We start from the raw sequence: 22,479 nt of genomic DNA, 5'->3' as shown, positions 1-22,479 counted from the left end.
GACCCAAAATTCATATCTCGATATTTTTTAGCTGGATGGCGATATAAGATATATATCTCGATTTTTTTTTTTTAAAGCCATAAGTTAAGAACAAAAAGAGAGTTCTTAGTCACACTGTGTCCCAGATGTCACACGGGCATTTTCTTTACATACAGCGTAGATGTACATGAAGAAATTACTCAAAAATAAATTATCAGCATTTATTAAATAATCATGGTCCATAAATAAAAGAAAACAATGTTGTTTTTGTGCATAACAAAAAGCTCACAATTGTGCAGTCAAAATGTAAACTAATAGACGCTGAGCATAATAACAAAGAGACAGATTTCACAGCTGCACCACGTCTCTGAACAGGTGCCATTTGTGGTCCTTATACACACACAGTACGTATCACTCCGCGAGGCTCCTCCTCGGTAGCCGTAATCCTCCGACAATCCATCAAGCGGTGCAGCTCCGTAGCTTAGCAAAGTCATATTAAAACATTTTTTGACAGATTGCCGAGCGCTGTGTACCACATAAAATCGGTTTGCGGTCAGTAAGCACAACCAGAATTCATACATAAGGCGCACTGTCGAGTTTTGAGAAAATGAAAGGATTTTAGGCCGTGCAGCTCCTCTGGGCTGCATGTCGTTAGCGCGGTTAGCTCGTTAGCGCGGTTAGCTCGCTAACACGTTGACGCCGTCCAGCCCCACGCACGGTAACTCGCTAACGGAGATTTTCCGCTTTCATCTTGTCATTGCCTGCAGGTGAAGCTATGGGGGAGGCGGAGTTGTGTTCAGTGAAGGAGAGGCGAGGCCGAGTAACGTTGCGTAGAGACAAAAGTGGACGAAAGAGAGGCAAACCTGCGGCTCCACAAGTATAATTATAACGTAACATAGACTATATCGATATAAACGATATTGTCACATCTTATATCTCGTATGAAAATATATCGATATTTTTAAAAAACTCGATATATCGCCCAGCTCTACGAGCTACCCCTGATCGCCCCGTGCATGGGGCTAGACGGCCAACACGTTAACGAGCTAACTGCGCTAATACACTAGCTCCCACCCATGTAATTGAGCATTGCGTGGCACATCCAACATACTGTTTTACTTTAGTCCATGACGCGCTTACCTTCAGGGTCATACGTCACATGAAAACCAAAATAATTCCAAACGCCAGATCTGAATGAGGGTGGGAGAGGTTCAATTTGCCATGTTGCAAGGAGAGCTTAACTTCTGTCTCGCTAGCTTGCCCTGCGCTCTTCCTTCTGACGATGCTGTCTGTGTTGAAGCTCAGTGGATCTGCGCTCAACAGTGCAGCCTAGGCGGAGTAGTCGAACACAGATTCACTGAGCGCTCAACACAGGCAGCATCGTCAGAAGGAAAGTTGATAAAATAAATTACAAATTTTGTATTGTTCGATGCGTACCGAACCGAAAGCACTGTATCGAACGGTTCAATAATGATACAAATATCGTTGCACCCCTACATGATATATATATATATATATATATGGTTTTTTTTACAAATTATACATAGATTACTATTTAGATATAGCTGTGGATATATGTGAATTAGGGCTGCCACAAACGATTATTTTGATAGTCGACTAGTCACCGATTATTTATGCGATTAGTCAACTAATCAGATCATCATCCATTGGACGTAAAACTACAGCTTATTGCACCAGCAGCATCTGCGCTTATATAAATATCATTAGCTTACAGCTTTAAGCTTTTAAGGTGCTAACTAAAAATAAAGACAAGATGATAGTTTATTAAATTTTAATGAAATTTGCAGATTGTTTCGGTGAAGTTTAATAAACTCCTTGCTATCTAAAATATAACGACACCGGAGTAAATTCTCCAGCATCTCACACTTCTGATAATCAGCTGTCTGCTTGACGTTTATTCAGCTGTGTAAAAACTATAACTTTAATCTCAGACAAACCGATTTACTCAGGAACAAATAAAATACTAATAAAAAAAAAGCCAAACAACAACATTTTTAATTTATCTAAGTGACTCATATATATTTAACCTGAGTAGCGAAAGACGGCGGTGGGTTTGAAAACAATTTGCCGGGAGTCCGGTGTTCTCACAACGCTAGTGACCTAGCCCCCGGCTAGCTATCGAGCTAGTGGGTAACAGACGTCTCCGAAAACGTCGGAGCGCTTTTGAAAATATGTGGTGTCCTGATAAACTGAGCCGATATTTGAGGTTTACACAGCTACATTCTCGCCTGAAAATATGTTAAACGTTTATTTTGTGACCCAGAAAGAATAATAAGAGTAATATTAAAACTAACTAGCTACCGCCATTGTTGGAAACTAAGCTGGGCCGCGCTATGAATTCTGGGACACAGCTGCTTCTCTTCTTCTTCTTCTTCGGGGTTTAACGGCAGCTGGCATCCTTGTACATGCAGTGCTGCCATCTTCTGTTTCAGTCCGTTATTACACTCTTAAATCCTGCTACTTTATTCCTGCGTGTTTTGCGATCTTACAAACCTTCAAACGACGTGTCGACTATTAAATTTGTCGTCGACGATTTTGATAGTCGACGTAATCGTGACTAGTCGACAAATCGTGGCAGCCCTAATGTGAATATATTTTTGACATGTATGTTATTCTTATTACTGTCAGATTAGCGTTTATCTATTGAGTCGGATGCAGCATTAATCTTAAAAAAATCTAAGAATTGAAGCTGGATATGAGCACAGCCATAGGGTTAACTGGAGAGACAAAACTGAAAAAGCAGAAGGTTATACTTGGACTTCAATATTATCACAAATAGAGACAAGGATGACAACCTCAGCTAGTGCCTATGGGCAGGCAACCACAGGTGGAGCTGAAGAGCTCAGTGCACAAGTCTGGCTCTTTTGTTTCGCAGGAAATGTTCAAGCCATCAGATTCCAAAACCATTTAAATGAAAGCTTTGATAGGATTTTTTTTTGTGTGTGTGTGGGGTGGAAACTTATTGGTTTATTATTTTATTTTTCCTATGTACGGACAGGAGAAACATGAGCTTGAGCCAATGGACTAATAAAATATAGTGCTGGTTTTACAAGCCTTATTGCTTCTACTTTAGCTCATAATGTGCTGATGTCAGATCCTAATGAAGTCATCATGGCACTGATATTCATCAGCTGGCATAAGCGATAATACTTTCTGCTTGTTTTCTTATGATGCCATTATGCAACTTTGAGTTTAGAAGTTCAAAGAAGCTCAGTCATAATAAGGAATGTGCTTACACGTACCTGCATACACACTACAGTATGTACTTAAGATATGACCCAGTGTTCAAATGTAGAAACTGCCCAACTTTTGATTTACATTCCACAGCAAATCAGCAGCTTGCTTAAATTACAGTCTGTGCTGCAAACACAGAACATGGGCTCAGGATCAGAAGTGTGAATATGTGCTTCTTTATACTCGTTTGTAGAGGACTTTTTGGGGAGGGGTTTGACATGCAAAGCTAGTTTTTCTGTCACACTGTAGTGTGTAAGTGTCATGAGGGCAGAGGACTTGGGGCAGAGCAGCACAGGAAGTTCTGACTTCCTCCTCCATCACTGAGAAACCCTCCCCATGGCAAAGATGTCCGGTGGAGTTGACTCACCGGAGATTTATTTTAGGGCTGTAACTTGTGTATTAGTGTGTATCTTTGTACACAGTGTATATGTAGTACACTGTGTAGTTCTGAATCTTTCTCCCATGTTTCCACCTTAAGCAATCTCTCTCTTACTCTTCTTATTGTCTTATATTTTTTATTACACTTCCCATCACGGTCCAGGTTTCGATCCATCTTTCTCAGAGTCCTTTCCACTGTGGAAGCTTCTAGTACCCATATCAGCTGACTACAAAACATCTTTGGGCAGCTGCTGCTTGCTTTTGTGTGTTTTTTCTTTTTAATGCATAAATTAGCATTCAGCGTTGACATGACAATTGGCTCTTTAGTGTTCATGCATGTGTGTATTTTGTGTGCGCATGGATTGGCCAGGCAGTAGAGGAAGCTGTCGTGGGAGTGTCTTTTGCAGCTCCTAGGACAGATAACATTACCCCGCTGATGCTTACATAACTTCCAGGCAATGCCACGTCACAAGTGACCCAGACACACATACACAGTTGCTCCCACATAAACATACACACAAACTGGTACATTTGTACCCATGTAGATAAAACAGCTGCCTCCATGAGGCTCTGATTGTGATACAAAGGTTGTGTGTCTGTGACTGTGATGTACTTTTAAGATAAAGGAAAAGCATTCTAGAAATCTTTCTAGAAATGATTTGTGTGTGTGTGTGTGTGTGTGTGTGTGTGTGTGTGTCTCTGTTATCGGGAAATCCATTTGTGGCTAGTTGTTCTCTATGTAGGTCATGTTGCAAACAAGCTCCATCGGTTTAATACCAGTATCACAGACACACACACACACACACACACACACACACACACACTCGTGCACATATGCTTTCCCATGAGGGTCTGTGTTTCCTTCCAATGTGGTAACCACATGTTTAGTGATGAAGGGAAAGAGAGAAAGTGGTTCGCTTATTTCTAGAAGCTGATTATTGCTTCATTCTGCTGGAATAAGCAAGATGCTAATACACACTGTTGGGTTACACTAACTGTGAGCAGTGTTGGCCCATCAACAAATGTGTGTTTATTCAGTGTGTATAAGTTATTTCGTTACTACAGAGATAAGTAATTGATCGTGTGTCAGGCCACATTTTTGTCTTGCAGCATTTTTGTTGTGTTTAGGGGGCCCTGCCACAGCTGTTAAAGACAGCTGTAACATGGTAAACATCTGAAGTGTTGCATCATCTTCTTAGTCTGTGGCTACGTCCACACGTACACGGGTATTTTTGAAAATGGAGATTTTCCGTTTTCGTTTTAAAAAATAATCCCGTCCACACGTAAAGGCAAAAATGAAGGAAAACGCTGCTATGAACATGCCAAAGCAACAGGTGGTGCTATCCGGTTGTTCAGTCTGACGTCACTAGCCGTGTGTGGGTCTAAACTCCGCTGCAGGTCCATATATCAAACGATCACTATGGCATTACTGAGAGTTGAAAAACTGTCTAAAGTCTTTCATCTTTAATAAAATGATCAGCGTTCTGCTCTACCAGGTGTAACAATTGAGTTTAACATCCAGGCATCCATGAAAACGGAATTTAACAGTGATCACTGGCTGTTTTAGGAGCTTTTTGAGATCAAATAGAAGAAAATACACAACATTAAACATGTTAACAACACAAAAGCCATATTAAACGCAGACTACTTTAGACCCGGAAGTAGGATTCGTTGCGTCATCACTGAACAACCGGATATTCCTAACCGTGTAGAAATGTTGGCCAATCAGAAGTCTAGAAGCCTCGGTGGGAAAAAGTAAACAAAGCTGGGGCATAGAAGCAGAACCAAGTCGTCTGTGTGGAGGGACAGTAACTGTGTGTGTATATGTAAGCATTTAAACACTGCAGAGAGTACAATTAACAGTAACAGTATTGTAGAAATTCATTTCACCGAAACAATAACGTGGCGCACACTGTGACGTCAAAAAATGCGCACATCTTTGTAGCTGCGTTTTCTCCGTTTTTCTTGTCCACACATAAATGCAAAAACGGAGTTTTAGAAAATATCCACCCTGGCCGGAGTTTTTAAAAATCTCCGTTTTCAGTGACCAAAAACGCCGTTTACGTGTGGACGAAAGGTGCAAACGCATAGAAAAATCTGCGTTTTCAAAAATACCCGGGTACGTGTGGACGTAGCCTCAGTCTGTGTATGTATATGAATGTATGTATGAGGAGCTGCGCAAAAACACAAGTGTGTGTGTGTGTGTGTGTGTGTGTGTGTGTGTGTGTTTGTTTGTCTACATGTGTCTTTGTGAATGAGACTGTTTGTTGTGTGTGTGTGGATGAGACAGGATGCTTATTATGGGCATGTGTATATATTTTCATGTGTAATTCTTCAGTGACAAATACTAGACTTTTGAAGGTGGCACTTTAAAAATAAAGTCTCTAAATGTGTTTTAGACAGAATTAATTTAGTGATCTGAATATGTTCTGCTTTTTCAGTAAGCTTGAGTTTTTTTCGCTATGAATTTTTTATTTTCATTGCTTTTTTCTGTGTCATTAAATGTAATTATTTTGTGTTTCACTTCACTACACTTGTTGCTCATGATGACATTGTGTTTTGGGTTTTTTTTCTAACCATTCCTCTGTATTGCCCCGAGTGTGTCATGGTTGTGCTATTTCTATCTCTGTTCTGTGCAATACAAAACATACTTTGTATTAATTCCTGTGGTCCTCTTTGATTTCTTGAAGCAGAGTCTGTCAAACTAGAATATGTCATTGACCACCAGATGAACCCCCACATTAGACCACAGACCTCAGATTTATTTCATTAACCCTTCCAGTCAGGACTGCTTAGTTCCTGCTGTGGAAGCAACTTGTGTGCAGTGTTCTTTATCAGCAAACATAAGTAAGATATAAACCTACCCTCAGACACTGCTTTCCATTATGTGATGGCTTCTGAACTTGTTGGCTTCATGTCAGAATGACGACCATTGTCACAAAGTGGCAACTGCAGTCTGACTAGGTTGGGCATAGTAACATTTATGTCAATGAGCCAGAAATGTTACATATCACATTCCTGATTGCCTTGTATACATCAAAAATGTTAAGCTTTGCCCAACAGAGCAATATTTCCTCAGAGGAATTAAACTAGTCTTTGCAGCTCTGATTGTCTCTTGTTGTGGTTCATTACACGTGCTGATTCCTTGCTGTGGTGCAGGCAGAGTCATATGCATGCTATCTAGGATATGACTTGATATCTCATCTCTGCCCTGACCTCTTTTTAACTCAGAGGCGGAAGAAGCAACAGATGGAAGATGAGAAGCGGAAAAGCAAAGGGGAGCGGGGTTGGTTAGCTGTGTTGTCTAGGATTCCAGTAGGATTAGGTAGAGGAAGTTGTGACTCTATTCGTGGTGCTTAAAGGGTAGAGCTGGGGGTGAGAGCTGGGGGTGAGACCAGAGAGTGACGTTACCACAGTGTGAATCAAGGACCACAGTGACTTATTTGTACATTTGCGCACAAACAAACACGATTGAAAGCTTTTTGATGGACACATACAAACGTGTGATTATCTCGGGCTTTTGTGAATGAAAGTCAGTCTAATATTGTATGACTTGACAGCTCTGTGTGTGTGTGTGTGTGTGTGTGTGTGTGTGTGTGTGTGTGTGTGTGTGTGTGTGTGTGTGTGTGTGTGTGTGTTGAATAGCAGGACAAAGAGTGTCTTGTATTTTGGCAATGGTTAGGGAGGTAGTTAGGCTTGTTGGGTCCAGTCCTGGGGGCCAGGGATGGGAATGTTCAGTGTGTGTGTGACTGGAAGAATGTTGCTGTTTGCTGAGTGAAGAGCACAGAGGCAGCAGAGACTGTCCAAACACACGTCTGTTTGCCAAGTGTGTGTGCGTGTCTGAGTGACGATGCCTGAGATAGTGTGTGTGTGTGTGTGTGTGTGTGTGTGTGTGTGAGATTGGGGCAGTGTGTGAGTAAGAGGGGAAAGTGTGCTATGAGCAGTGGTGGAAAGAGGTGTAGAGCAGCTCTGTGTGTGTTTCCCCATGCTATGACCTTCTATTCAATGGAGACTTTCATATCCAGTTCTAGTCTCCATGGTAGGGGAGCAGACTAGACTGAAAGAGGCCTGTCTCTTCATACCTGTGACCTACTCACCGCACACACAAACAGACACACATACACATTAATCCACATTGCAGACTTTGCTCAGGTTGTTTTTCTGTGTGTAGGTGGGTGTGTGTTTACTGTACTGTTACCTGTTTGCTTGGCTGATGAGAGGTCAGTAAAGTGGGTGAGTAATGGAGGGCTGATGTGAAGGACGGAGAAAAGATGATAAAGATCATTGATGAAGTATGGAAAGGATAAACTTAGTAAGGAAGGCAAGGATCAGATGAGTAATATTGGAGGGAAGAAAGGATGTGAGTAATAACAGAAGCTGGGGAAAGAGGAGAAATCCCTGAAAACAGTCTGTGAAGTATGGAGTTAGAGGGTAAAGCAGCTGAAAAGATGAAAAATAGCCCTTTAACGGAGACTAGATTTTAGAATAGTCAACAAGTATGTAAGTGTTGTCAACTTGGGAAAAAAATGTTAATGTGTCTTCATAGTAGCATGTGTGCTTGGAGGTAGTGAAGGCCTCTGTGCAGTGTGATTTATTCTGAGGCTAGGTCTGCTTCCAGCTGTCCCGACGGGGTCCCAATGACTTTAACAGGCGCAGACCTCCATCACAGAAAGACAGAGGAAGAGGGAGACGGGAGATTTTTTTTGGAGGGGGGTATTTAGACAGTGGAAAAGTCAACATCATTTTCAGTCTGCTAATTCTATTTAGATTCGCATACTTCTCCTTCAGTGTAGAAACCTCATTTCTCAGTAAGCAGCCATGTACCCTTATTTTTTACACCTATAATTATCATAATAGTACTGCTGAATAGCCAGTAACAACGAAAAGGCTTGCTTATATTTATGTGTGAGCTGTTTGAGATTATACAAGCAGATTTGAAGGGAAGAGACTCTTATTTTTAAGTGGTTAATTACCTTTATTTCCTAGTATCTTCATACTGTGGGACTAAGTAACTATATAAAATAACACAGCCCAACCTTCAGCGTATCTGTCTACTTTATGTCCCCGCATGTGAACTGCCAACTGATGAATGTAAATGAGAATTTATCTAAGCATTAGTTGCCTGGTTGAGTAAATAATTCTTCTCCTTCCTCACAGGTCCTGCTGAGGTTCCCATGATGTCCCCAAATGGGTCGATCCCTCCCATCCACGTCCCCCCAGGCTACATCTCACAGGTTAGTTTATTTTTGTGTGTATTTTTCCTCAGTTTAATACTCTTTGACTTATTTTTTATGTTTATCGTGTTTGGGTTGTGTGGGAGCGTTTGAGTAAAGAAAAAAAAAATGGACTCAGGGGGAGATTTGTGCATGCACGACTACACTAAATTAGCTAGTGCTTCTCATTTCTCCACCAAAAAGAGGCTTCTTTTAAGTAATAAAAATGCAGATATTTCTTAATTTAATATATTTCAAGGTAAATTTACCCAGTGTTCATTTATTTTTTCAGTTCACTCAATTAGTCTGTCTGAAGACTGTTTCAGCATGTTGGTTCTTGTCACTGGAAAATTGTTATGATGCTGTAAATGGAAATAAATCCATAAATCAAACTCATGTGTTAACAGTAAAAAGTAGTTGCGTTAGTGTCCAAAACTGGAGAATATAGCAGCATAGCATATTTCTATGCACTGGCTGGTTGATAGACTAAGCAATTTGTACTTGTATAATGTTTTATTGAACAGCTATCAGAAGTGGGTCTAGTAGTCATTATTAAAGGATGCAGATGATAGGTTTTTTTTTTTTAGCCTGTGCTTGACTCCCACAAAAGTCACTTATTCTGTCTGTCATAGAGAAGCAACCACGCTGGTCTTCTTGACCCAACAGAGCACCAAGAATTTGGAGTATTAGGTTCAATTAATATTTGAGTCCTCTACAGGAAATGTGTATGCGCTTTCTCTATTAGATAACAACACCAGGACAATGAGAAAAAGAAGTCAATAAACTATCCTCACAAGATTTCAAAAAAATCCTGTGGTTTGTCTGTTGGCGAGATTGTGCTCTTACCCAACGGAGGTCGGGTCATTGGCTCACCGTGGGTGTGTGTTTGTGTGTGTGTGAGTGGGGACTGAGCCAAGCCTGAGCGGGAAACACTGTCACTGTTAGATAAACAAGCATGATACGGGAGACAGGCATTCATTGGGCAAAATTTTTTTTTGGAAGGGGGGGATTAGGGTTGCACGAAGGGGTGAAAGGAGAAAGAGCACTGCTGTGGTGGACAGTAGTGTGTTGAAGTAGTTGTGTCTTATGTGTCTAAAGTGCTCATGTGTATGTGTGTCCTCTGGGAGTTTTCACTAATGCCTGCAATGTGATGCCATGTGTGTTTGTGGGTGCTTCATATTTGGAATGTGCGTGTCCTTGCCAATAAATGTGTGCGCTTGTAGGCCTGGTCTGCACATACTCCTGCAGAGACTTTGCCCTTGTTTTTCTGTAAACACATCGTTTTTTCATGTGCAGCAGAGGGGATGAAAGGGCAGAGAGCGGGCCTCCTCCTCTGCATCTATTTGCTCCCTCTCAAGGTTTTTCTCACATCAGATTAGTTTTGTAACTCTCTTCCTCCCCTCCTGACCCTCTTTCATTCCCCACCATCTTTCTTTGTGTGGTGTCTGTTGCTTCTCAGTTTGTGTGGGGATTTCACGGTGGTGTTATTTAGTGTATGTGTGTGTGTGAGAGACAGTGTGCGGTGTTGTTGTTGTTAGGCACCAGCAGATGACTTCCCCCTCTCTGCAGGGAGTGTGTGTTTGCGCTCTTCTCGGAATGCAGGCCTGTGAAAGTATCTGAATAGTTGGAATGTGTGTGTCTGTATCTGTGTCCGAGTGAAAATGAATACAAGTATGGGATCTATGCTAATTTCAGGCAGTTCTCTGAAGCTTGTTGCCAGAAAAATGTGCAGGCCATCTAAGGACACATTTGTTTTTCATTGCTTTAAGGGACCGCACATCCTGTTGGTACACGCTCAGCTGTCAGATAAATCATGCAGTTAATTCTTTTATTAAATATCCACCATTTAACAGACAGAGCACCTGCTCTTGTAAAATAATGGGCAGTGAAGTACTCTTGGCATGATGGGCAATTCACTCAGTTCTCTGAATCACTTGACTTAAATTAAAGCCAGCACTATCTGAGGAACCTTTACTCAACAGTATATAAAGCAGTCAAAGGCAGTGTGCACTTTTCAAGTCTTGCGTGATTTGTAGGTACTAAAATTCAGGCGCACAGATGCACATTTCTTAGTCTTTTAGGCTTTTTAAAAATGTTATTTTCATGTTCTGTGAACCCATACTTAGCTTTTCTCCTCTCTCCCACAGGTGCTGGAAGATACCACAGGGGTCCGCCGAGTGGTTGTGACCCCCCAGTCTCCGGAGTGCTACCCTCCCTCCTACTCTCCAGCTCTCTCCCCCACACATCACCTGCCGCCATACCTGCCTCACCCTCACTTCATCCCCAACTCTCACTCTTTCTATCCTCCCGTCAGCCCCGGGGAGCTGCCTCCCCATCAGTACTACCAACACCACCTTCCCCCCATGTACGGCGATCCAGGTACTCGTGCTGACTGAACACAGGCCATCTGCAAAAACAAAAAAGAAAGCAAAAAAACAAAACCAAATCAGATTTTGACATTGAGTTAAAATTCAGTTACGAATATGCGTCACGCAACCTGCACGGTACGAAATTTAACATGAAATATTTTCTATGCTCTTCTTCCTTGCAGAAATCATCCCAGTTTATGGGATGTCAAACTTCATAGGGAGGGAGGATACATACAGTAAGCCACAACCTAAAAAGTTAAAGGAACCGAGACAGAATCGAGTCAATTCTCCTCCCTCTACTCCCTATAAGGGCAGCCTTGGGCCAGCACACAATGGATACAGGTGATCATCATTTATGAGATGCACTTTAAGATTAGCCAACTCATTAATGGTTAGACTTCTGAAGGCACGATGTTGATGATTTATATATTCATTTCATTTTTTATGTCATTATATGGAGGTAATATAAAAATCAGTTAACTAAGCTGTGTAAAATTTTAATGTATTAGCTGTTCATTTGGAATAAGAATGGACCTGTTTTCACATGTATGCCTGAGTGCTAGTAATTACATGCTGCAGCTGCAAATGTCCAAATAAGTGAACTCTACCCACACCTTTCCTAACACAAAGTTAGAGCACACAGTTATTTGAAGCATTCACAGGGATTACATAGGCATCATGTGTTAACCTCAGCTGCAAAAAGTACACCCAATATTAGTGTGAAAATCCATAAACACAAACACAACCTTGCTAAATGTTGTTCTGTCGATTTTGCCCATGTGTGAAAACAGCTCATGTGAAGGAATCTTTTGCTAGGAATTTTTTTCTTTCTTTTGATCTATTTTCCACACCTTATTTAGTTAGTATTTTTATTGAAGAGAAAGGTGAACAGCTCATTTGGTCACTGCAGCTTTTGGTTGCAACTGAGCAAAGGGTGTATGATTGATTGTTTTATGTCTTTTATGTAAATACAATGAATTCTGTTGTGATTTTCTTCGGGATGCAGCAACAAATCACACGGCCCAACGCTCGGGTCAGCGGGGTCTGGTGGTGGAGTTGGCAGTCCAGGAGGGAAGAAGCCAGAGAGACGGCTCCGCAGCAGTCCGCGAAACAGTGAACCAGACACACACACACAAGGTAGGACTTGCACAAACACAAGGGCATGAGAGAGACTAGTACCCACTGTCAATGAATATTTTTCTGTCTTAAATGTATACGTCGATATAGTTCAAATAGTTTCAAATAGAAAAAAAATGACACTCAATAAGTAACATTAAACACGGATGTTGACATGAATGAGTCCTGACACAAACCTGCATCACAGACATACAGACAAGTATAAAAGAGTTAAATCAAAATATCATATTTCAGTGTATCCGCTTATCGCAAGATCCGAGACACCAAATCAAAAGAAAGGAGACAGTCTCAATGTGAGCGTTTTAAAGTTTAAATATCTGCTCAACAGAAAATGTCACTACAGTCTCTTTATTTTCCAAATAATAGACATGTCACCATGCAACAAGATCATCTTTTATATGTGAATAATTTGTGTTCTCTGTGACATTTCTATCTTGCTCTGTGTGACTTACTTTGTCCTCTTTAACCTCAGTGCCCCTCTGCATTCAATTAAATCAAATAAAACAACCTTTGCTCCTCTCTTTCTATCACTGTCCTTTTTTTGTCACACAGAAAGAAATGAATGGATGAATGCAGCCTCACTGAGTTGAAGGGATAGGGGGGTGTGGGCAGGGAGGTGGAGAAAGGGGGTAAGGGTTGTCTGGGTAAGCACATAGCTGAATCTGTCCCTGAGCACTATCATTTTACCCTTGCTACAATACCGGCCTTGTTGGTGAAGGCTTAGCCGTGGGGGGGATGGTTGAGAGAGGGGTGAGAGAGATGGGGGAGGGTGGAGTCACATACCTGTAGAGCCCTGCTTGAGATGAAGGAAACCTTTGAGCGCTGAGATTTAGATACCGCAGCTTAGCCTTATCGCTCAGACACACATGAACATCAGCACATGTGCAAAGACATTAAGGCACACACACACGTGCGGTTCTTCTTTAATGGCAGGTCTTTTGACGCATAAGATGAATGTCTGAGCTGTTAAAAATGACAGAATATTTCATTATACACACACACACACACACACACACACACACACACACACACACACAAGTGATGTTTTTGAAGGTGATGACAGAAACAAAGTGAGACGTAAATTGATTGACTGTACTTGTCAGGCTCTTTTAAATTTACCCTCCCCATAAAACTTTGGCTTAGTCACTCACAGCATGGTGCAGGATCACAGGGATCTTCCAGCTAGGTTTGGTGTGGAGATGCTGATCAGGCACAACATTAAAACCACTTGTCCAATATTATGTGGGCTTCTTTTGTCATGGCAAAACAGCTCTGGCTTGTCAGGGAGTGAACACTGGATCACTTAAGGAAAGGGAGGGGGTGCCTTCAGAACAGATCTGGGATGTCAGATTTATTTTTACATTTTGTGCCACATGTAATCCATTGTAATTTTAAGTGGGCTAGATGAGCAAAACTCCACTTTCTGTCAGTGTAAAGATATTTATATACTCATTTAATCCTTGAGATATCTTAACATAAAATGAGAAAGTGCAATTTCAGCAGCACATCTCAGTTTTTCTACACAAGTAAATTAAAATTTGTTATTGCAAGTGTGTTTTTTTTTACACATGTATTGTAATTAAATGTGTAGTTTTACAATTTGCATGTGTGAAATTGCAGAGAAAGTTCCGGTAGCTCACTGCCCAGAGTTTCACATATTTATAAAAAAGTTTTTGTTTATTGATGACTTTATTTATTTTTTTAAAGCCAAATTTCTATTGTAGACAATGAAAAACAGGAACGTTGCTCTCATTTAATTTTTTATCTATTACTTAGCTCCTTTGGTATGTAGTATGAATGGCTTTGGATAGGTCTTTATCAGTGCAAAAAGCTGTACAAATTCTAAAAATAGAGTCCAAAAATTTATGCTTTTCCAAAGTCGTCCACCAGGCCACACTGGATGTCTTTGCTGGGGATGATTTTGGCTCCAGGCCCTTATGTTTGACACTCCTGTTTTAGATAGATCAGTTGCATCCTACTCATGCTCGATCCAATTGGGAATTGGGGAGTTTAGAGGCTGGGTCAACAACTTGAATCCTTGTTTGTGTTTCTGAGCCAATTTTTGGGGGGAAGACGTTGTCTGCTGAGATGACCACTACCATTGGTTAGTTCATTTAATAAACACAGATCTGCAGCATTGCTTAGGCAGGTGCTGTGTTTCAAAGAACCATGTTAGGAATATAAATTTACTGTCAGAATATTGCATTGAATATTGAGTTAGTTTTCCACATCCATGCAATGTTGGTGACTAGAATTTTGTTTTTGTTGCTCACAGCTCTGAAAAATGATCTTTAAAAAAATGTAACAGCACCACCAACTCCATCCAGGAAAATGTCCACATAACGCAATCAAATGTGTACACTGGACTTAATCAGTATGGAAACTACTTCCTTTTTACATTTTTTCACAATAATAGTCATTATAATAATTAAGAAAAGTGAAAAAAGTAAAAAAAACGTACACACTAAAGTAAAGAGCTAACACATCTGTACACATGCAAGTTGACATCTGCAAATGCAAACCAAAACCAAACATCTTATTGCACTGCAACAAAAGGGAGATTGCACAGCTTACAGTACACACACACGTGTGCGCGCACACACTAGAGGGAATTAGCTAAAATCAGCCACAGGATGAAAAGGGAAGTGAGATCAACATCTCAGCTTATGGGATTCATAGTTTCATGTGCCACATACTGTACAACTCAAACAACCATAACACTCTTGACAGATAGGAGCATGTCAGCGTGTCATTTGTTGTTTGGTCTACCAGGGTCTCAGTACAGGGCTGGAGATCAGGCTGAGTCAGCTGGATATATCACACAACACACTTGCACACCAACACACAACCACACATATGCTCAAACACCCCGTGACTGAGCTTCCTGTAAAACAATCAGACCATGAGGCTCCAGAGGATAGGGGGGCAAACGGTGAGAAAGGGGGTGGAATGCTGGATTTGAAGGACAGATGCGAGAGGACAGAGATGGATGCAAAGTTTTCTTTATCGCAGAGAAGGCAGAGATGGAAAGACAGAGAGGCGCAAAGTTAAAGAGCAGAGTACAAACATTCCAACAAAGTTGCTCCTTGGCCCGATGCATCCAAGTCAAGTCCAATCCAGAATACCACACACACACACCACACATAGCCGCCTACGCTTTGCCCTTGATGCCCTTGCTTTATATGTGTGTGTGTGTGTGTGTGTGTGTGTGTGTGTGTGTGTGTGTGTGTGTGTGTGTGTGTGTGTGTGTGTGTGTGTGTGTGTGTGTGTGTGTGGCTGTTGCCCCAGTGCCAGCAAGGCAGCAGGCTTACTTGGCCAGCAGAGCGTCCATTCTCTAGTAAAGCCAGCTCTACAGGCCCTGTTCCTCAGAACTGAGCTGCTTGCTGAGCAGAAACAGATGTGGGCTCCGTCCCTTCTGTTCCTCCATCTTGCTTCTGCATCATCACCACCACAGATCCTGTCTCTCACTCAAAAAAACCTGGGATTTCAGCAGAAACAGATGGACCAGTTCCCTCAGCTCCTCCATCTTTTTCTTCTACGTCACTGCTAAGCACTGTGAAAGCAGGAGAAACCAGATGTGTGCAGTGGCTGCTTTGTCCACTATGTCGTCTCTGTGAATGAGGTGTGGAAAATAAGAAGGGTTCACAGTCATAGATATGGAAGTGGTCTGTTATCTTAAGGTATGTCTGTTATCTTAAGGTATGAGAGGTATGGAAACCCACCTTCTCTATTATGTGAAGAGATTTTTATAGGCTACCAATCACGACAGTGTTCCAAGAAAGACGTTTTAAAAGCAAAAAAAGCATGAGTGTAATTCAGCGTTTAACCATTTCTTTGCTTCATAACTGAAGAACATTTCTAAAATATTTACTTGAAAAATATTCTCCTTACATGTTCTACAGTGGCCTCCTTTTTCAGACTTTCGCCATGCATTTTTCAGGTTATAAAAGTATCAACAGTAGCGACTGAGCTTTATCATGGCCACTTCACTTTGCATGGAAAATTCACTCAAGTAAGCATTTTCACTTGACCTTCAGATATTACTGTCTCTGCGACGTCAAAGCATGGCTATTTTTTAAGTAAACTGTACGAGAAGTTAGAATTATAGCATAATTTAAATGCTAAAACATTTATTACAAGAAACACTAGTAGAGAGAGTTAATAAGGCAAAGTATTAGCAATGTCCTTTGCAAAATAATCATTAAGTTTACATAAAGCAGAATTTTACCCCTGATGCAAGTCCCAGGACTCTTTCTCTTGTTAGACAAATATAAACCACTGCACTAAGTAGCCATCCTATCTAATTAAGTTAAAATGCCAATTAGTGAGAAATTCATAGCACTAGTACTGGTAAAATGAGGCATGTACTGCAGTTTTTTGTAAGGTTTTATAAGCTCGTGTGTCCTTTGACCGAGTCCAGTCGTGACTCATCAATTATGTATGTTAACCATCCAGCTCCTTCCAGCTTCTCCTGCTGTGATTGCAGAAGCGGGCCTGAAAATGTGTGAATACACACCCAGCCTTTCCTTACTGGATTGTTTTTGTGAGTTGCCATGGCAATAATCTCAGGCCCCCACCCTCCCACAGACACACAGAAAAACTCCTACCCCTTCCCACAAACCCAAATATGGCCATGTTTGTAGGGCAACCTGGAGGCCAGAGAGGTGGAAGAAAGAGACTAGAAGGTGAAAGTTGAGATAATAAAAACAGAAAATGCACAAGAAAAAAAATGAGAGTTGGAAATAAGAGTCAAAAGGAGACATGTACAGAAAACAGAAAGCGAGTGTGGGATGGCTTTATCAGCAGAGGAATGTCTTTCCCGCTAATATCGTGTAACAGGACTAATGGGATTAGAAGGGGAGGGTATTCTTGTTAGTCACAATGGGTACACCAGATATTTCACCATTCAGTTGAATGAATCTTGTGATACAAGTGATAAACTATAGCACCTAGTCATTCTACACTGACCAGACTTGTGCAAGTCTTGCTTAGAAAAACAAAATTATAGTTGATTTAAACTTGCTAAGTAATTTAGTGTCCTTGGTCGTCAGTTTTAGGAAAGGGAAAGACCTGACGCTGCTTCCCTTTAGATATTTTTTTCCATTTTATGTCACTCAGGTGGCCTTTATACCACTTACCCAGGAAACTTAAACGTAATAATTAAAGCTAAAAATGCAGAGTATAAAGCAGCGATCCATATAAGATGAAAGCAAGGTTGGTTAGCAAGCAAACACACTGTCTGGCAGCACTAGTTAAACACAGAAACCTGCTGTTAAGTGCTAAATAATATACAAACTCTGCATCTCACCCACCAAAACTGAAGACCAGACTGTAGGTGTTTGTACAATCAGCCACTCATAAGACAAATGCATTTAAAATTGTTTCAAAAAGTCCCAACGCTACAAACACTTTCAAGAGCTCTGAAATGAGCACAGTTAGAAGACACGTGGCAATTACAGTCACCTGTGTTGGCTTCCATCTCTCTGTTAGAGCAGACATGTCTGTAATTGTGTAAACTTTGATTGACCCCTGGTCTTAGGGGATTGATTTGTGTTTGACCTCAAGTGGCCAGTTGAGGAACTGCAGGCCAGTGTGGCTACCTGTAGTTTTGCTTGGTAGGTTTTGAATTTCTTCGACCATGTCTTACGAAATAATAAATCTAAAAGGGCTTCTTTAAAAAATATGTGAGAAGAGGCATGATTTAACAAACCAACATGAAACACATGAAAAAGGTCATTTGGGAATCTTGGGATAATTTTAACGTTTCATCAAAACCTAAAATTTCATTTTTGAAATTCACACACATGAAACCTCCAGTAACTCACAAATAAACTGGGATTTAGTGAGTTGTTGTTGTTTTTGTTTTTTTAATGGATGTTGCCAGTTTGTTTACACAAATTGCTTTTGGGAAATGAGTCACAAAAAACCATCAGATTTAAGTAAAACTATACAAATGACTGATATTGGAGCATGGACAGCTATCACCTTGCTTATTAATGTACTTATTGGTGCCATCAAATGCATGCACAGTATGCACAGTGGGTAAAGACAATTTCTGTCATTACTAAAAACAGCTTAACAACAGCCTAAGGCATTTAAATTTAAATTGAGGTATTTATTTTTAATTTGCCTTTGCAGTAAAGGAGACATTGCATTGATTAGTCTCCAACTATCTACCACTTTGTTGTTTGCCTTTTTGTCGCTGTTCCTGTTTTTAACCAGCCCTGCTATCTGTGGATTGTATAATTCCCTCCCGCTGTCTGCCAGTCTGCACTCACTCCCTCAAACTTTTTTTTTTTTTTGGCTGAGCAGGGTCAAATGGGGTCAGGGTTCTGAGAAACGCATCCCCCATAATCCCTCACTGCTTAGCCAGGTTGCTTTGTCACTCACAGCACGTACATTCTTTTATAAACACATGTGCATGCATGTGCAAATGGTATGAAAACGTGGATAGACTTTTTTGTGTCAGCTGGCAGTTGAAGTGTTCATTTTCTTCCTTAGTGAGAGGGTTGCAGTGGAAAAGGTCTCTGTGTCTACATTGGCATGCATGCATGCATATTAAGAGATAACAGGTTAGGAAAGGGAGTCAAAAAATGTGATTTTGAGTATAAGAGTATAAGAAGGCCTTTGTATTCCAATATTTGCAACACATGAGCTTTTATATATTATTTTTATGGTCTGGTAGCTTACCCTTCATTTTGCATAGTCTTTATCATTTACATGCACTCTTTCTAAACGGTTATTAATGACCAAGAGATTAGGTTGCGTATGCAGACATCCAGCAGTAGTAACCAAATTCTTCCCCAGGATGACCCCTTACCCTATTCTTATTTTTGTGAAGTCCATTAAGCAGGTTACAAGAGAAAGTGAGTCATAATCAAGATTCTTATTTGCAAGTGTCACTTCATCTGTGTTTTGATATTTGATTCTTGAATATACTTCTTGCTTCTTTACTTTCCACTCACCTTATTTGCTGCCTTTTTCTTTTTTACTCTCCAACTTTTCCACGTTACTCTGGACCAGTCCCTCTGTCCGTCTGTCCTTTTCTAATCCCTTTTATAAACCATAACGGCTCTGGCCATGAGAACCAAACCTTCACCATGACAACCATAAATTCAGGCATGTCCCAACAACTTCTTCACTTTGTGTGTGTGTTTGTGCGCTAGTGTGTGTAGCCCAGCTGTTGAACAGATGGAATGCTTGCTATGCAGTAGATGATAATAGTGTGGAATCTGAGGTCTATGCCCCTCTCTACCTCTATTTGCCTCTTTCCTCTCCGCTCTCACTTCTGAACCCACTCCTTCCCTTCTGGTCTTTCTCTGATCTCCACACCTCTCCCTGCTACAGATTGAGCGTCCATCACTTTGCTTTGTTCTCTCTGATTAGAGGCTTCTAAAGATGGGTATCATAGCTCACTTTGTTCCTTTTGAGCGACACACCACACGCACCCTGTGGCCCAGTACGTGTGTGGAGCGGGGGCTGAGTGAGCGGCCGTTGCCACATTTTTCACATTTTTTTTCTCCAGGCCTTAAAGGTCTTTTTCTGTCCCAGTGCAGACAGACTGTGTCTACGAGCCATAGGCCATCATGCAGGAGGAATGCAGTCTCCTGAATGTCAAAGTGACTCACATTTTACTGAAACGCTCTTTGCAAGTGACATAACTAATTTTGAAGTCTCTGGATGTGTAACATTTAAACATTTAGGAAAATGCTGTAAACAGGGAGGGAGAAAGCGGTACAATTTACAGCGCAAAGACAGGAATGAAGAGAGTCAAGCTTACTCTTTGCTTTTAAGTCGACTTCAATATATTTAAGAAAGAAACATCCAGTCATGAAGCTTCAAATTATATAGTGGGAAGTGCTTAGACTAATCTGAGGTTTTGTTAGTCAGAATAAAATGATGAGACTAACCAAGGCCATTACCACCAGGTGGGAATTCTGGTGGTCACTTTCTTAGCATGACTGTCTTCTCTCCTACGTTTATGACTTAACGGAAGTTTTAAGCTAAAATAGTTCCCTGTTTATTACATCAATTTACTCCAGGTCTCCATCGGTCCTAGTAGTTTGCAGTTGCTGTTGTGCCAGAAAGGCATGTTGCACCATGAGAAGAAGGTATGCGAGTGGTTATTAATCTCCCTAGGAGGCATATTGCTAGCATCTGGAAGAAACTGTCAATGCCTTTTGTCTGCTTCACAGGCAAAAATTATGCTATTAATGATTCAACTGTTTCTTTGTTTTTTACTATTCTTATTAATAAAGGGGAAAAATATTCAGATTGGACCAAATACAAACAAACAAACAAACAAAAGAAATCCAAGCGATGATCACAGTTAGTTATTTTAATAACATACCTACATTATCATTGCTTCTGTAGAATGTCTCATACCACTACAGAGCGCTGTTATAACAAAATAAAAATATGTACATACACTATATACTTCTGCTGTATTTTTGTAACTTTTAGGAAAAGCCAACCTGGATTTGTAAGTGAGTCATTACTTTATTTATCCGGCTGTTGAGATCAATGGTGTGCATCTGCTCTGCACCTACTGATGATGTCAGTAAAGTTTCTGTAATCCTTTCCTGACATCATCCTAATCCTTTTTCCCTCTTTCCACTTTCATCCCCCCTTTGTCCTCCTCTCCGTTGATCCCTGGCTTGCTCTTTGTCTCTCAATTTCCTTGTGTTTTTATACCTAATCTCTTACCCAGACTCATCTTTCCCATCCTTTCCCCTCTCTTTGCACTCTGTCTTTTAGTGTCTCTCTTTCTTCCTATAAAATCTGCCCGTCGCCTGGTCCCCTCCCCCCATCATTTTCCCTTATTCCTCTTCTTCCTGCTGTCCGTTGTGCTCCGTCTGACTGTTCTCGGTAATCAAACACAGTCGGTCAGACACAGACGGGATGTGAGGTCAGACGAGAATAGGAAGTTATGGTGCGTGGGCAGGGCCAAAAACAGAAGAGAGAGGAACAGTAAGGACACAGGAGGGTGTGGAGTAACACCGAGTAGAGGTTCCGTTTCAGATTTCAGCTGTCAGCATCATCTCCTGGTTCATCTCGGTATTAAACACTTAACCAGATGGACTCGCCAACGACCGCCAGTCATAACACTCAGTGGTGAGGTAAAGAAGTAGTGTTTTTCAAACGTTATTACACGTCTTCTGAAATATTAAATAAGTTCTCTTCTTATGTCAGAAGTTGAATTTGTTGAGACCACCTCTTAACTTTATGCTCTTGGTTACATGAGACCAGTACTGTAAATGTGGGGCAAAATCACTGAGCAGGCCATACTCCTGTCTTTTTTTCACTCAACGGCTGATCCGATAAGCTGGGTCAGCCTGTTTGATGGAGCTCTTCATGTCTGGAGCTGTGCTGTAATTCCATAAAAGAGAAAAAGTTCGGTTTTGTCCCAATGGAAGAATGGAAAGATAAGTGTATGTATAAAAAAAGGAGAGAAAAGAGCACTAATGAGCTAATGTGTCTAGCAGTGCATCTGTTGAACTCTATCCGTGCTGCCAGCCCCAACACACACATGTACAAACAGTAGCTTAAACTTCCCCCCCACTGCCCATCAGCAATCTCCTGTGACCTAATACTGAGACGCACACACACAGTCTCTCTTTTGCTCTTGCCCTTTTTTTCTCACACACAGGGAGGGCAAGTAGAGGTTGTGCTTCCATGACATCACTGTTGCCATGACTCATAAGTGTACCCCAGGCACATTAAGGCGCTCTCCTCCATAACCCGTCAGAGGAACCGACATACATGCACACACACACATGCACACTCCATCATTTGTGCCAAATATACATCGATCTTTGAAACCCAAACTGCGTTTTACACAAATATACTGCGCTTGTGTGTAAGGTCTCCATTCACGTGCATGCACGCATGCTTGCATGTTTGACAGTTTCCTCGCTCCTGTAGCACGAGCATCAATCAATCTTGGTTTCATGCAGGTCTAGCTGTTGCTTACCTTCACACAAAGATTCATAGAGACATCCTGTGTGATCTCGAGTGGTCACACTGAAATGGAGAAAACAGATTCCCTTCAATCAGGAAAAACCTCAACTTCGGGGATCACACGGGGTGGGGGTTGGCGGCAGCGGTGGGGGAGTGGGAAGTTCCCACACGTGTGCGCACACATTCAC

The 22,479-nt window shown here is 41.2% G+C and overlaps 1 protein-coding gene across 2 annotated transcripts in view; it reads left to right on the top strand.

Annotated features, from left to right (window-relative positions):
* fndc3ba (fibronectin type III domain containing 3Ba) overlaps positions 1-22,479 on the top strand; it is an 89,470-nt gene that overhangs the window by 37,745 nt on the left and 29,246 nt on the right. For both annotated transcript variants that reach the window (XM_082516951.1, XM_082516952.1), the window contains exons 4-7: positions 8,770-8,846; positions 10,973-11,204; positions 11,377-11,536; positions 12,201-12,331. In XM_082516951.1, coding sequence (XP_082373077.1) covers positions 8,770-8,846; positions 10,973-11,204; positions 11,377-11,536; positions 12,201-12,331 — 600 coding nt within the window. The remainder of the gene's footprint in view (positions 1-8,769; positions 8,847-10,972; positions 11,205-11,376; positions 11,537-12,200; positions 12,332-22,479) is intronic.

Source organism: Aulonocara stuartgranti, assembly GCF_965226115.1.
Source record: "Aulonocara stuartgranti genome assembly, chromosome: 19".
In the NCBI taxonomy this organism is placed as follows: domain Eukaryota; kingdom Metazoa; phylum Chordata; class Actinopteri; order Cichliformes; family Cichlidae; genus Aulonocara; species Aulonocara stuartgranti.
The sequence above is the reverse complement of the archived record's forward strand: the minus strand, read 5'-3'. Positions and strand labels throughout refer to the sequence as shown.